General features: G+C 50.3%; 1 protein-coding gene across 12 annotated transcripts in view; it reads left to right on the top strand.

Moving 5' to 3' along the window:
• Positions 1–16,133, top strand: part of TRAK1 (trafficking kinesin protein 1) — a 116,868-nt gene that overhangs the window by 87,218 nt on the left and 13,517 nt on the right. For 11 of the 12 annotated variants that reach the window (XM_053221603.1, XM_053221597.1, XM_027040782.2 and 8 more), the window contains 6 exons: positions 743–873; positions 1,497–1,571; positions 2,286–2,423; positions 6,761–6,837; positions 8,054–8,290; positions 9,269–9,585. In XM_053221603.1, coding sequence (XP_053077578.1) covers positions 743–873; positions 1,497–1,571; positions 2,286–2,423; positions 6,761–6,837; positions 8,054–8,290; positions 9,269–9,585 — 975 coding nt within the window. Of the gene's footprint in view, positions 1–742; positions 874–1,496; positions 1,572–2,285; positions 2,424–6,760; positions 6,838–8,053; positions 8,291–9,268; positions 10,975–16,133 lie in introns of those variants that run through there. The other variant, XM_027040792.2, reaches the window with a different exon arrangement.

Below are 16,133 nucleotides of genomic sequence, written 5' to 3'. Positions count from 1 at the left end.
TCTCTTCTCACGGAGACGGATGTCTGATTTCGATGTTGGCTTTCTACTGGAATACTGGAGTTATATGATGCCTAAATTAAGCCCGGTTACGGAGTTCCGGTGTTAATGTGCAAAAACTGGTTTCTCGTGACTGATGTGCAAAAGTTGAGGCCAGAGTTCTCTGCTTTGCAAACAAGTACTTCCCCTGTCCCTTCCATCATAAGTTTACAAGTTAAGACAAAAGGGCAAACAATATTTTGAGCTTCAGCAGAACACTCAGTAGATGAAACACACCCTGTGTTCACATCTAGTAAAATGAGTTATGACTCTGAATATGGGTTGAAAGCACCCAAGGGAATTAGACTGTGCAGGTAGTAGTTCCTTCTAGAATGGGGTACAACAGGGATTCCTGTTAATGATGTGGATCTGCTTATGCATGAAGGTGAGAATTTGGGCAGATGGACCTTGGTTTGGTGTGGCATCTCCTGCCTGACGCCCAAAGCCTGATTTCCTCTGGGGAGGCAGCTGTGGTCAGGGGGGTTGGGCCCCCACACCAGGCCCGGGAGCCACACCTGGGGGCTGCCCAGACTGAGCCGGGGCAGGAAAATGGGCACTGTTCCTCCCTCCGTGTTCTCTCCACTTCTGCCCCCCCCCCCCCCCCGCCCCTGTCTTGTAACAAAGATGCTTTTTCTTGTGCAAGCCACAAAGAGACCATTCTCTCTGGGTCTGACTCCCTCTGGTGGCTGTCATTTCTTGATTAAAGGGGATGCCAATGTGCAGATTGCCAGTATCTCAGAGGAGCTGGCCAAGAAGACTGAGGATGCTGCCCGCCAGCAAGAGGAGATCACACACCTGCTGTCCCAGATAGTTGACTTGCAGAAGAAGGCCAAAGCTGTAAGCTTCTGTTTCTCGAGCCAGTGCAGATGGCATTTGCACCTGAAGACCGTGCCCTTTAGTCTCATAGTTTAGGATTTTGTGCTGCCCCTTTGGAGAAAAAGGCTTAGCAGATTCAATAGGACAAAGCTCGTCCTGAACCGGGGAGGGGATCCTGTCATCACCACTTATCTCCTAAAAAGAATCTGCACGTTAAAAGAGTTTGTGAACAAAGGTACTGTCGATAGGGAGTTTTGGAATTTAATGTTTGAATTTTCTAGTCTAATATTTGTTCTTGCACAGCACACCCAGTGTGCTCTGTGGCAGAACAACACCCCCCTTTTTTAAATCAGTCTTGCAGCAGCAGCAGCAAGAAGCAAACCCAAATACGGTTTAGTTTCCCGGCTCAGGCCCTTGCTAGAAGCAAGGCGAGGTGATGTGCGTCCAGAGAGGGGCCGTGGCTGTGCTGGATGGGGGCAAGGCTGCTTTCAAAATTGTATAGAAGGAAGACGAAATTTTTACTCTGGCACAGAAGTCTCGTAGAAATGTGACAGGATTGTAACAGCTCAGATAATAAGAGGAGAACAGTGAGCCGCTTCCAGTGTCTTAAAAGAGAAGCTGATTGGCCCCTTGGCGTGTTGCAGTGTGCCGTGGAAAATGAAGAGCTGGTCCAGCACCTGGGGGCGGCTAAGGATGCCCAGCGGCAGCTCACGGCCGAGGTGAGTGGCTTTGCCTCCCTTCTCCAGGCCCGTCCCGCTTCTCAGCCTCCCCCTGCCAGGCTGGGGGTCACTACCCGTTTTTCTCCTGAATCGAAAGTCGTTCTTACTCGTAAATTCGTGCTCACACTGTCACTGCCACGAGGGCCGGGGAGGCTGGTGCCGCACAGCCCGCTCCCGCTGAACGTTTCCATCAGCAAAACGACACGTTGCTCGCCGCGTAAAGGCGCCTGTTGAGAGATGTGGCTGGAAACGAGGGTGTGACTATCTCTCCCGTTCGTGTCAAGATAGATGGATGCTGTTGGGAAACAAATAATTTTTTAATTTGAGTATAGTTGGCACACCCTGTTAGAGTCGTTTCGGATGTACGACGCAGTGATTAAGCATCTCTGTACATTATTCTGTTCTCTCCACAGTGTAGCCACACCTGTCCCCATATAGCACTGTTGCAGTGCCATTGACGCTGTTCCCTATGCTGTGCCTTTCATTCCCACGACTTCCACATTCCGTAATGGGAAGCCTGTGATCTCACTTGCCCGTTGTCAGAATTTGGGAGGTTTCTGAGCCCATGAGTACATACACACACACACACACACACACACACACACACCCACCCCAGTTGGAAGCCAAACTGAGCCTCAAGGGCTCTTTGGTGTCCAGCTTCAGGGCTCAGGGCCGCCGGTCCCTGACCCTGCACGCTTCTCTGACTTGCTGCAGCTGCGCGAGCTGGAGGACAAGTATGCGGAGTGCATGGAGATGCTTCATGAGGCGCAGGAGGAGCTGAAGAACCTCCGGAACAAGACCATGCCCAACACCACGTCCCGGCGCTATCACTCCCTGGGCCTGTTTCCCATGGTGAGCGCCCGCTGGCTCCACGCCCCCACCTCCCACCCAGCAGGGCGCAGGGGTGCCCCCCCCCCCCCCCGTAGGGAGGCGGGGCCTGGAGCATAGTCTTTGTGGGAGGCTTCTGGTCCCACAGCTTGGCTCTCCATCCGAGTCAGGGGCTTGTGTGCCCAGCTGGTGGCTCCTTGACTACGTGATTGTTTCTTTCCCATCCCTCTGACTCCGTCGTGTTTCCTCCTCTTCTCCTTGACCGGTAAATTTCGTAGGAACCTCAGATATTTGGAAGATGTTATTCATACATTATTATTTTTCTGACCTTGTTAAAATATGAGCTATTTTGGCCTCACTGTGCATTCCAGAATTCTTAAATTGCCCATACAGTCCTGCTGGTTCTTCCTAGGCTTATTTTTTTGGTAATTTTTTTTAATGTTTATTTTTGAGAGAGAGAGGGAGGGAGGGGTGGAGGGAGAATGTGAGTGGGGGAGGGGCGGAGAGAAGGAGACACAGAATCTGAAGCAGGCTCCAGGCTCTGAGCTGTCAGTACCGAGCCCGACGCAGGGTTCGAACTCACGAACCGCGAGATCGTGACCTGAGCCGAAGTCGGGCACTTAACCGACAGAGCCATCCAGGCGCCCCTGTTTCTAGGCTTATTAATCGTTCTCTTGGTGGTTTTCAGTATCTGTGATCTGAAAAAATCTCTCTCCCCACTATAGGAGCTGCTTTTACATTCCTACAAAATGATTTTCCCTCAGTCTTATTTCTTAACTCTGGCTTGATCTCTTTTCATGTTTGGGCTTTGAGGAAACGGTGGAAAAGCGGCTTTTCTGGGTTGGCCCTCCCTGTTGGGGTCGGGCAGCCCAGGGCAGGCCTCCCCTCTGCCGCTCATTTCCCTGTGATACTTGGTGAGCTTCCTCATCTTACCTTCTTCTGTCAGAGGAAAACCCCTTGAAGGTGGGGACCGTATCTTACTTCTCTTCTCCTTCCCTCTGTCGAGTAGCCTGTTATCTGCACTGTGTTCACATGTTGTAGAAGTGTACATGCTTAGCAGACACTGGGTTTGGATGGGTGGGTAAACAGACTGAAGAACAAAGTGCTGAGAACTTTTATATTCAGGTTCTATTTCCGTGGTTTGAGGGAATACCACGGTCTCTTTGAGGAGAGGACTTTTGAGAGAAATACTCCCAAATGAGATACGAGTAGATGGCAGCTTCAGTGTTTGTGCAACTCGGTCCCTTCCGGATTTGGCCTTTCCTTGGGGCTCTTGCCTTTCATACCCCCCCACCTCCCCCGCCGGTGCTGACTCTGGCTACCCCCGACACTTGTTGCCTGCCCCATGTTGCCTAAATCACGATCTCCTTTCCTTTTTGCTCATGCATATCAAAATCAGCCTGGAACGATCTCTCTCTCTCAGCTTGACTGAAATTTAGTGAAACCAAAAAGAAGCTGTATGACGTAGCTTTCCAAGGAGTAGATTGGCGATCCAGCGTGTCCAGGAATCCCAGTTATGGGATTTAAGGACAGGCTGTGCCCCAGATTCCTCCACCTAGAGCTGATGACACGGAGCTCAAAGACTGTCCTACGTGGCGATGTACATTCCCTGCCTCAGTTTCCCTCCTTCCTGGCTTCCCATCTTGGCGTGGTGACCTCTGGGGGGCATCTTATCTCCCATGCACTTGGGGTTTGCCTCACGGCATTCCCCATTCACAGGGATGGACCTGTAGTTTAAAACGAAGCCCTTACGTAGCGAAGTCCAATTAAAAATCTGTATTTGGGTTTCTTCTGCAGAGATCCTCAGCTTTCATATTTGCTGAGGTAGAGCTTCTGTTTGCCTTTTTCTGTAGCTGTTGGCATAACTCAGTTTTTTGAAGATGGCCATTTTTAAAGTGCACTATGTATTAAAGGTATTTAAGGCAAGCTGAGTGGTGCCGTGCCTTGTGTTTCTGGAGCAGAACACCAGAGCTGCCTCTCTCGCTCCCAGACTCTCTAACTGCTGAGTGGCACGGTGAGTAGCAGTTTCTGCCTGAGGAGTACATCCCCAGCTCTCTTGCCTATGGCAGGGGTTCCTAATCTAGGATCCCCACCCCGGATTCAGGGGGCCCATGAACTTGCGGGAAGGTCATGTCTTCTATTTTCATTAATCCTTAGTCGTTTCTTTCTTACGTGAAGGTAGGTGACAAACCACAGCGATGTTAGCACCCCCATGATTTTGTCACCAGTTGAAATCATGGCACTTTCATGGCACATTTCAGTTGTAAATGTCTCAAAACTCCTGTTCATGCTGAGCTCCACTTCAGAAGCCAGAGCCTGTGTGTTTGTTTCACCATTGTCGTTACTAACATTCTTGTAACTAGTTCAATAGATCTGGCTTCCTTTTTGTCCTCATTATTAGATTCACTTAAAAATATTATTCTAAGAAGAGGTCCATGGCCTCCCCAGACTGCCGGATGGGATCACAACCAAGAAAAGTCATAGAGCCTGTTTGCGACATCCTCCCAGCATGGCCTTGAAATTGGTAGTTTAGTATCTTATCTCTCCTAATTTGTGTGAAGATATTTTCCTCATGCAGAGCTCTGAATGTAAGCTGTGTGGTGAATTGTAGTATTAAGAAAAGTAGACTAGGGGCACTTAGGTTGCTCAGTGGGTTAAGCGTCTGATTTTGGCTCAGGTCATGATCTCATGGTTCGTGGGTTCGAGCTCCACGTCGGGCTCTGTGTTGACAGCTCAGAGCCTGGAGCCTGCTTTGGATTCTGTGTCTCTCTCTCTCTCTCTGCCCCTCCCCCGCTCATGCTCTGTCTCAAAAATAAATAAACATTGGGGAAAAAAAAAAGTAAACTGGGGATGCTTGGCTGGCTCAGTTGGTTGAGTGTCAGACTCCTGATTTCAGTTCAGGTCATGATCTGAAGGTCATGACATCGAGCTCTGTGTTGGGCTCCACGCTGGGCATGGGGCCTACTTGGCATTCCCTTTCTCTCCCTCTGTTCCTCCCCTGCATGTGCATTCTCTCTAAAACAAATACATGAATGCATGCATGCATGCATGAATGAATGAATGAATAGTAAACTGGCTTTAAAAAAGTCAGTCCTGTTCACCCAGAGAAGCCTTTTACAACCTGGGTTATGTTGACTGTCAATCTGTGGATAGTAATTACTAAATACAATTGCCCACTTATGAATAGGAATTGAAAACAAGCCCACTAACCATTTATTGACCCAGCTTCTTGCTGACTCCTGTAAGTCTCCCCACTTGGTCCCAGGTTCCAGACTGGAGCATCCCTCCCTGACTTTGGGGCTTGGAGGTAGACACCTTGGAGTCCCTTGCTCTGTCTGCTGGGAAGCCATTGGCCACAAGTGGCCATGCAAATTTAAATCCACTGAAATTAGTATGGTTCATTCAGGTTCTCAGCCACACTGGCCGTGTTTCAAGTGCTCAATAGCCACCTGTGGCCAGTGGCTCCCGCAGTGGACAGTGCAGAAAGCACATTCCTATCATCCCAGGAAATGTGTTGGTTAGTACAGAGTCAGCCCTTCCCTTCAGGTTGTTCTAGGTGGTGTCCTTCTCTGAGGCCTCAGCAGGTGCTTTGCTGCACACACCTGGTCCTCCTGTTGGCATCTACCTGTGGCAGCATGTGGGAATGCTTGTTAGGCTCCAGCTGATACGGTGAGGAGTGGAAGGTGGTCAGGGAGGCAGCCTGTATTGTCGTTGAGTCTCAGGTTGGGGCCTGGCCCATCTGGAAAGTGAGAAGTTATCAGTGCCAGGCCTTCCCCCAGCCCACAAAGTTCACAACCTAGCTGGAGAGAGATCTAAGTGCACTAACTGTTCAGGGAACTCGCAGGGACTTCATGTGTTTGGTGTCTTTCTAGGGGGAGGAATGAAGGATTACTGGTGGAAAGGACGTGTGAGCTGGCCGTTAGAGGGAGGTGGGCGATGTGTCGTTGACGGGGAGAGCTTTTCTGGGCTGGGGGTAGAGGGCCATGAGAGCAGAGGCTCAGATGCCAGTGCTCACGACTCAGGTCCCGTCCTCCCTAAGTTCCTCGCCACTCCTTGTGGCAGAGTCGCAGCTCTGTGGTTTGGCCAAGGGAACATGGAGTTTGCTCTGAGACCCTTAGCTGCATGGGATCACAGGGCCTTTACACCCAGTGCCCACCGGGACTGCTCCGTTCGGGACCTGCTGTGGGGATTGCTCAGTCAGGGTTTCCAGCAGTGATGAATGCCGTCAGCCTTGTGTCACGGTAGTTTGCAAGCTTCTGAGACCTCGGTTGACACTCCTGTGGCTAGCCAGCCGGGCGCGTCTTTTAGAGACAGAGCACTTGAACTGCTGTGCACTCAGTGTGTTTTCTGGCTTTTCTCAGGACTCCTTGGCAGCAGAGATCGAGGGAACGATGCGCAAGGAGCTGCAGTTGGAAGAGCCTGAGTCTCCAGACATCGCGTACGGCCTCGGTTCTAGGCTTCCCAGAGACTGGCTCGTGCCGCGTGGTCATCAAAACTAACAACGTCTGGGTCTCAGACAACCCCCCAGTGATCACTGTGGTCCTTCCACAGATTTGGGTCCAGATTAAGTGAGACAAGAGAACACAGCCGATAATAGCCCCCAGCAACTCTTACTAGGTTTCAAAGATAGGTTATGAACTTCTAGAAAGTTGAGTAAGGAGAGAGATGTTTCTTATCTCTGTTAATTACAGACTCTGCCTTGACACCACGACTTGTTTTTATCTTTCCTTTTGGTGAAAAACACCGAAAGGTGTTTAAAGTTTAAGCTTTAAACAATTTTAATGTCTGTTAGGAAAAGAAAAATGAGATGCAGTATGAAGGCTCTTCAAGGAGTGCCCAGGCTTCCACTTCCTTCCTGGATATGTTTAGGGATATTGGCCTCTACCAACTCTCTTCCTAACGTGAGCTCTTGCTCTAGGCCTGCCCTGAGGTGTTTCTGAGGACACTGTGGATCCGATTTCATTGTGTAATTTCTGTACCCGAAGCTCACAGCCGGAACTGAAATGGGATCCCGGGAGTGACCACAGTCCCTGAGCCTCAGTGCATGTGTGAAGGCCTCTGCATCCCAGAAGGAGGTGGCCGTTGTAGCAACGTGCCTACCTTGTCTCCTTAAAAAGAAACAAATGAGCATCAAAGGGAGGTTCTGCTCTTAGAAATAGCAGTTGCTAAAAAAATACTAATCTGGCATTTACCATCTCCTTATAGAAGTTTAAGACTAACTTCGTCTTGCATTTTTTAAATGTATATGCATGGTCACCAGATACTCATTCCACAGATATTTCTGGAGCCCTGTTATGTGTTGAGCAGTGAACGCTGCTTTCTTGGACTTTATGTTCTGGTGACCGTCATGAAAGAGGAAAAGTATCTGGGAGACAAAAGCCCTACTTGAGTATTTTTATTTGTGGGTTAAGCCTAAGGGAGAGAAAAGCAGTATCCCCTTGCTAGCATCACCTTTAGGACATTGAGTGGGCATTGAGTCTCTTGAGTTCCAGCCAATGCCCTAAGAAACACCGGAAGCACGGGCTGGCAGGTTGTTTGGGGGCTCACGTGGGCCAGCTGCCTTTTGGCTCCTAGATGGTAGTTTCTGGAAGGTTGGACTCCATGGTCATTCCTGCATTTGTTTATTCATGGATGATGTTGTGCATTCCCCCCAGTCACCAGAGGCGAGTCTTTGAGACGGTGAGAAACATCAACCAGGTCGTCAAGCAGAGGTCTCTGACCCCGTCCCCCATGAACATCCCTGGCTCCAACCAGTCCTCAGCCGTGAACTCCCTCCTGTCCAGCTGCGTCAGCACCCCCCGGTCTAGCTTCTATGGCAGTGATGTTGGCAACGTGGTCCTGGACAACAAGACCAACAGCATCATCCTGGAAGCGGAGTCAGCTGACCTGGGGTGAGCCAGCCCAGAGTTTTTATCTGGCTGTTTTGGGGAGAGGTAGTGTGTTTAGAGTGTAAGTTCAGTCACCAGAAGAGGAAGACTGATAAAGAGTCACGGGAAAAGTCTAGAGCTTTCAGTGTTTTAATCTGGTTTAGCAACACTCTGTGTTTACAGTCATTCTCGATTCTGGTATTTTCACAAGCTTAAAGAGGTACAACAGGAAGTCTGCTTCTCTGTCAGATGCTGAAGGGGAGGGTAAATGAGTATTTTTCTGTTAATCTTCACTGTTGGGCTGCAGAATGGACATTTGTTTCATGAGCCCTTTGGTAGCTTGGATGTTTAAAAGGTAGAGGAGGACTCAGTCTCTCTCTCCTGGCCAGAATCTAGTTTGCTTTGGAAGGTGGGGTCCTGGACCCCCTCAAAGGTGCTTGTCCCTGGGGTGGGGCTTCCTTAGCAGTGGGCACTTCTTTGTCCTAAAGCCCTGCAGACCCACCCCTACACACACACAAACACACACACGCCAGCTGTGTTGTGTACCCTTTTTACGTGATAATAAAATTGGGGGAAACTGCTTAATCAGAACAGCTCTTTTAATTCAAGAGGACGGAGAAACGCCTCTGGAACCAGTGGCCCTTCTGGTGACTAGGACCCGCATCCTGAAGAATTCTCCCTAAGGGCTTCTGAGGGAGAGGTTTATAGCAACGGGAGTTCTTTTCACAATTTTTTTTTGTTTTGTTTTAACGCACCTTAGTGCTCTCCCTCTACCTCCCAAAACACCCACCAGAGGGAACTAGTTCTTCCGGGCAATCATTTATGCCCCCATTTTTGCCTAAATCTCAGCTGTTTGCCTCGTCCGCTTCCCTATCCGTCCTGCAGCCACTCCGACCTGTCCACCCCGTGCACCTAGCAGGAAGGCCTTCCTTGCCACACGCACCTTGCACCGCGCCCGCTGCGGGGTGCCCCACGCTCAGCCCCATCTCCCTCCTTCTGCAGGAATGACGAGCGGAGCAAGAAGCCCGGGACGCCGGGCACCCCGGGCTCCCACGACCTGGAAACCGCTCTGCGGCGGCTGTCCCTCCGCCGGGAGAACTACCTCTCGGAGCGGAGGTTCTTCGAGGAGGAGCAGGAGCGGAAGCTCCGGGAGCTGGCGGAGAAGGGCGAGCTGCTCAGCGGCTCCCTCACGCCCACGGAGAGCATCATGTCCCTCGGCACCCACTCCCGCTTCTCCGAGTTCACCGGCTTCTCGGGCATGTCCTTCAGCAGCCGCTCCTACCTGCCCGAGAAACTCCAGATCGTGAAGCCGCTGGAAGGTGATCACCGGGGGCCTCGGCCCCTCTCCACCCTCCTCAGCGACCGCCTGTGGTCCCTGATCCACCACCGGCAAGCGGGCAGCCTCTGTAACACCTACTCCTTTTTCTTCCGCGACAGCCTGCCGCGCTGCTGGTTTGAGTTCCTCTGACTCGGCGCCCGGCCTGGGCCCGGCCGGGGCAGGCGTGCGAGTGCGCACGCGGGCCCGGGCTGACCTCGGCCAGCAAGGCCAAAGACAGGGAACCAACGTGCTGACGCTGGTTTCCCAGTCCACTCTCCTTTGCACTTAGAACCTTAGAAGTAAACCTCTTTGCGGGAGGCAGAGGCCCTGCTAAGGTACTGAAAAGTTAATTAGGTCACGCCTGGGGTCTGAGAAGCACCGGGAATGAATGCTTGGACCCCCCCCCCCCCCCCAAACGTTGGCGTCGGGGAGGGGTGCAGAGCAGCGCAGGAAGTAGTTTTTTTCAGTAACCATGCGAAAGCGATTTGCAGTTGGTGGGCTCACACGTTTTGCTTCTGGTCTTCCAGTGAGGAGGGTGTGGCTTTCTTCCTTCCGCCTTGGCGGTGTGATCCGAGCCAGCCTCCTGCGCTCCGCCTCCACCACTGGGGGGCCAGGCAGGGGGCGGCCGCGGAGGCCGGTGAGTTCGCGCTTCCTTAAGCTTGCCTTTCCCAGGGGCAATTTACTTTTCAGTTCCAGGGACACCCCGGATGATTAAACTCATGGAAAATTTCACCTTTTTTCTTTGTCCTCCAGGCATTATAAATGTCCTCCCTTTACTTACCACCACCCTGGCAAGAGCCACCCAGTGTTGGTATTTTTCATTTTTGACTCCTTTGGTTTGGAAACCCATGTGAGTTTGAGAGGGTACCTCTGTATTACATTTCTGACGCAAAGCCCAATCAGAATCTGGGTAAGCTGTATTTATCACTTTAGACCTATATTCTTAAGGCCTGGTCTTAGACATATGCTCTTAATTGCCACCCCTACAATTTAATATGACAGATATACTGTTGATGCACTATATGTATATCTCTGCTCTCTGCCTAAAAAGATTAGGATTCTTTTCACCCCATAATAACCCATTTCTGACCCATTGGGGGCAGTATCACCCCTGTTGAGAATGTGTGCTGTAAAATGAGGGTGTGCTTGTTAAAGACCTAAGACTTAACTGGGTCCTGGGTCCTATAGTTTTCAAAGGAAGGAAGAGGGTGGGCTGACTTTCTTCGTGATTATTTTTTAATTGTATAATTTAGGCCCTTATTAGATTTCAGAAAAGGGATGGCTCATTCTTTTTTTAATTGTTTATTCAGTTGTGAGCTTGGTGATTGTTTCCTGATCCATAATTATGTCTGTTTTTCTTTCAATAAAATCTTCCATTTCTGCAATTTTACTTTCTGCCTTTCTTTTCTTTTTTTCTCCTTTGTCTCTTAAAGCTCATTGGAATTACCATCTCTATTTTGTCTGATTTCTGTATTTGACTTTGTATTTCATTAGATCATCTAAGAATATGTCTTTGGATTCATTTTCCAAGCATATTGCGGGAAGAGATTATTAAACTTTTATTTCGACCGATTCATCTTTTTTTTTCCTCTTTTAATCTTGTGACTTAGCAGTATTTTTGTGTTAATAGAATAAGAGGAAATCCCATTAGATTTGCTAGGTGACTTTCATTGATAGTACCCAGCTCACCAGGATGCTAAATCACCACCACTAAGAAGTCCTATCTTATCACCATGGACTGTCATGCATTCTCATGATAGAGATCCCTGTCCTCCATTTTGTAGTTCTCTGACTTCTTAGCTGTTTAAAATACAACCAATATTTCCTTTCTTCCTTCCCTCCACAATTATTTTTTGTGTTACTGTGTTTAATATGATACGATGGAGTGCTGACACAGAAGTCTGCCTGACACTGGGTTCAGCACATCTCTGTGGCATTAGACAAGTTACCTTTTTGAGCCCTGTCCCCCTTATTTGTGAAATAAGGCTTACATCTGCCACACAAAATTGTGGTGTGGAGTCCATGTGATGTGTTTTGTATTATGCCTGGCACCTAATAGGTGCTAATTAAAACTCAGGTTCCCCACACTTGCCCCTGTTGCAGCAGCTCAGGTCTGGAGGGTGGCCTTACCGGTGTTGAGAACCCGGACCAGCACTGTGCTGGGGCCGTGTTCCTACATCATCCGTTTCCGCTAGCCTGCTCAGAAGCCGATAGGACTCCTTTGGTCTTCGGTGGCCCAGGTAAACGTGCCTGGGGTGAGGCCCCTGGAGGTTGGCTGGGATCACAGCAGATAGCCAATCTGTGTCTCCCTTACCTATTTAATTCATCTTGCTGTCTGCTCATTGGTGTCAGCCAACATAGCTGGGCTTGGTGTTTAAGGTTAGCACTCTTGTCTCATCATCTTACCTTAGGTGTTTTAAGCAAGTGAAGAACAAACAAAACTTTCCAGACTAGAAGAGACAGCCCTGCATTAAAGAGATGAGTTGGGCAGTATTTCCCCCTGACCCCCCGGAAATACCAAGATGGTATTTCCCCAAAAACAAGTCAGTATGTAATTAGAGGACAGCATCTACTTCTAGGCTATGCTAGACCTTGTCCAACAGGTTAGCTTTAACTTTTAAGTCCCAGGTACTCTTCTGACATAAATGGATTTGGTTTTCTTTTCCTTTGATGATACAAAAACTTGTAGTCAGAACAGTGGGATGTGGAGGGAAAGCAAACAGAAGGAAAGGTGTGGTGACTGTGTTTTCTCTGCTGTCCACACGCTCGTTTCATAGAGCTTCATTGTGGTGCCAACTGGGACAGGGAAGTTCCTCTCTTTCCCTGCCCCCCAGCCTTGTTCTCATGTGGTTGGGGAGGAGGGGTGTGATGACAGGTAGCTAATAGTACTTCTCCTTTGTGTTCTACAGATGAAGGAAGCCAGGGCGGGGTGTGGAGAATAGGAAAGAGGCAGCCGAGGCTCTGAATAAGATGCCGTTCATATTTAATTTTTGATTTGTCCTCCATCTTGTATCCAAGGCAGGACTTCAGGCAGCCAGGAGATTCGTAAGAATTCCAACATGGTGGTACCAGGCAGTGGCAGGGGGAGTGAGGGGGAGCTAGCTGTTTTGCCCAGGTGTTGGACTCAGGAAACCTTTCTGGGGCCTCAGAACCAGTCAGGAATGGAAATGGTCTGTGAGCTCCACAGCCTGACGTGACTTCAGATGACAGGGTTGCGAAGGCTTTCGCTAACGGTCACTTTTGCAGCATGGAACACACCTGTGTGAGGACGGAAGCAGCCAGTCAGGTGTGGTGTTGACCTGATTTCTGAGAACTCACACTCAGGAGGCCTCCTCACTGCTGGCCAAGAGACGGTGTATGTGGTTAAGAGGCTGGACACTGGAGCCAGCATGGGCTTGAATCCCACCCAGATTAGCCACTTGCCAGCTTTGCAACCTCTGGCAAGTTACCTGACCTCCCTGTGCTCAGTTTCCTCATCTATAAAACGAGGACAGGGTGATCATGATTAAGCGAGTTAATAAATGTAGACCTCCTAGGACTCCTGGCCCTTACTAAGTGCTCAGTAAAGGTTGGCTGTTTGATGTGAATAAGAGCTGCCCAAGACAGGGGCCAAAATCCAAGAATGATGCATATGTCAGCATAGTCTTTCCACTGCAGTCTCACTAAATTCCCTCGGCTCTGCATGCTCGGGTAAGGCAAATAACCCCATGTCCGTCTGCAGCCTCTTGAATCCCAAGCAGCAAACCCTTCGTAGCCTCGTTTCTCTCTCGAGCCCATGCCTGGGGTGGGGCGGGTTGAGGGCAGTCTGTTGCACAGCTAGTTGAGCAGATAGTTGATCTGTTGACTGGGACAGTTGTCCGGGCCCAGACCCCTGCCTCCCTGAGTTCCTTCCCAGTGCTTCGTAAACATCTCAGCCCCTTCTGGAAGGATGAGGGCCTTTAGCACTTCTTGACACGGTCCTTCACTTTCCAGTGTCTGTCAACTCTCTTCCCCTTCCAAAAGTAGAGGTGACGTGGCCACTCTGGACCCAAGGGTTGGTCATCCTGTGGCAAGACCAGCATGTGCGGTCCCAAGCTAGAAGTCACAGGGCCTTGTTAAGACTTCTCCCCAGTGCAGTGTTTTTGCCAGGAATGTGCCCGTGCTTCCAGTGAACACATGAACAGAGGGCTCAGTATGCATTATGAATGGGGGTCTCCGGGGGTGGCTGGAGAGATTCCATCGGCAGCTGTGTGTGCATGTCTCCTGACGGGCTTTGGACAGCCACCTGAAAGTTTTACCGCCCACCACTTAGGTTTCTCGCTTAGTCTGGGTTCCTGGCTGGAGCACGGGTATCCTTCTTTACACACCTGTGGACTCTGGGGGGCAGGCAGTGTGAGATTGAAAGAACCTGACCTTTAGCACTGACCTCTGGCTATGCCACCCCTCCAGGACTTTGAAAAATTATACAACTTCAGTGCACCTCAGTTCCCTCATCAAGGGCTTTGGAGCAGTGAGTTGACGTAATACGTATTAAAAGAAGCTGCTGTACGGGCATGCTCCATACAGGGTAATGAAAAAAAAAAAAATGAAGCCGTGACATCTAGGATTCAGGATCCCGTGAGTGGGTTTCAGCATGTCTGCAAAGCCCCGAACAGTTACGCACGTGGCCGCTTGCCTGTGAGCTCCTTTTTGGGATAGAGTCCGTGAGCTCTCCAGGTTCTCGAAGGGTCTGAGAATTGAGACCACAGCTCCTGGCCAGGGTTTCTCAGTCTCCGCCCTGCTGACATCTGGGGCCGGGTCATTCCGGGTTGTTGTTGGGGTTGTCCTGGGCATCGTCCTGTAGCATCCCGGGCGCTACCCGTGAGATGCCCTTAGCGCTCCGTCCTTCCCCCCAAGTTGTGACAAAAATGTCTCCAGATGTTAACAGATGTCCCCAGCTGAGAACCACTGCTCTAGACGTCTCTTAGCAGCTAGTGAGGGAGCAGGGATGTGATGCTCTCTTTCGTCCTCTGTGCCTCTGTATGATCTCACTCCTTTTGCACTGAGGATATTTTCTATGTCGATGCAGTAGATTCAGAGTAAGTAGGTGGCCTTTCAAACTGGGACAGGCCTCAAAGTGGGTGTCTAGGGACTGTCCTGAACACGTATTGGCAGCGTGTCCACTGTTTCTCTTTTAAGTGAGTTTGGAACTGCCTACTTACAGAGTCCTTTCAAGACTCACCAGCTGGGACTGCTTCCTGAGAAGTTCCTTCCCAGCGGTATGTGGGAGGCAGCACAGTCACGAGGCACGCCACAGGGTCAGGAGCTGCCGTTGAGGGGGGGTTCCCCGCATCTTGTTCACATTCCTGGACTGATCCCCAACTCCGATGCCTGCCACTGTTTTCCTTCTCTTTTCTCTTGACTCCTGAGCTGCTGGCTCCTGGCTCGCTGGTCCCCCTTTCTGATGTGCCCCTGGAGGCCTTGGAGGGATTCTTGCCTGCCCAATAGAGGACATCCTTGGTAACTGGGTGGTTAACCAGTGGTAACTGGGAGGCATTGGTGCAGGAAGGCTCCTTCTTTCCTATGCCTGAGAACTGCCCCCAAAGTCTCTCGAGTAGAATGTTTATTTGCGTGACCCACTAATTCATCTGTAGAATGGGGACAGACACCCAGCCTCATGGGCCATCATACCTGGGCCATGCGAGGTGTAATAAACGTTCCAAAGGGGAAGGGGTTGTTCTTCAAAAGGCAAATGGATTGGCCAGAATCCCAGGACATAGCAACATACCAAAGATTTTGAGACGTTCCTCCATAAATCTACTTGTCAACCCAGGTTTGCTAAGCATAATTGTTCTTGGAACACTTCTCTTCGTGAGCACCCATGACACCCTCGAGGTCCTCAGGGACACACTCCGGTGTTATTACAGACCTTGCACGATGTCATCTGAGTCCCGGGGTCTGGTGTCACTAAGGAGATCTCCTCTGCTTCAGACCTCTGTACGGACTTACATGCTCATCACTCACACCGAGTTCGTCCCTTTCCCTTTCCCTCTCCCAAACCTGCAGCCTATCAGGTTTGCTGGTCGAAAACAGAAACCCTAATCAGTAAAGAAGACTACAGTCGTGCCTACGGCTTATCTCTGTGTGCTACTCTAATTGCCTTTTGCTTTTTTCATGTTGTGGGTCCCGAGTTGACATGGTCTTACTCTGCCTCTGCTTCTGTCTTCCGTGTTCCCAACGGTGCGTACTTGGCATAGACTCTGTACTTGCACCCTCCCCCGCTCCCCGCCCTTTTGTACCTGGTCTTGCTTATTTTTTTCCTCTCCAGTTCCTAAGTTGATACGATGTTGGATTTGGGGACTGACAATGGGTTGACTAAAAGTTTGTCACCAGACATCCTTGCCACGCCTTATGGCTTTCATTTTACTGTGTAAAAAGCTTTGTTTTTGATTCCTTCAGTTGGTGTCCGTCCCAGGCGTGGCAAGGTGATCGCCCGTCACACGGTAGCAAGAGCCAGGGCCGCTCCCCCGGTGTCCCTGCCAGAGTTCACCCACGAGGCTCAGGGCCCGCTTGAGGGTCACGCTCCGCACT

The sequence above is a fragment of the Acinonyx jubatus genome, chromosome C2 (genome assembly GCF_027475565.1).
Source record: "Acinonyx jubatus isolate Ajub_Pintada_27869175 chromosome C2, VMU_Ajub_asm_v1.0, whole genome shotgun sequence".
Lineage (NCBI taxonomy): Eukaryota > Metazoa > Chordata > Mammalia > Carnivora > Felidae > Acinonyx > Acinonyx jubatus.
The sequence above is the reverse complement of the archived record's forward strand: the minus strand, read 5'-3'. Positions and strand labels throughout refer to the sequence as shown.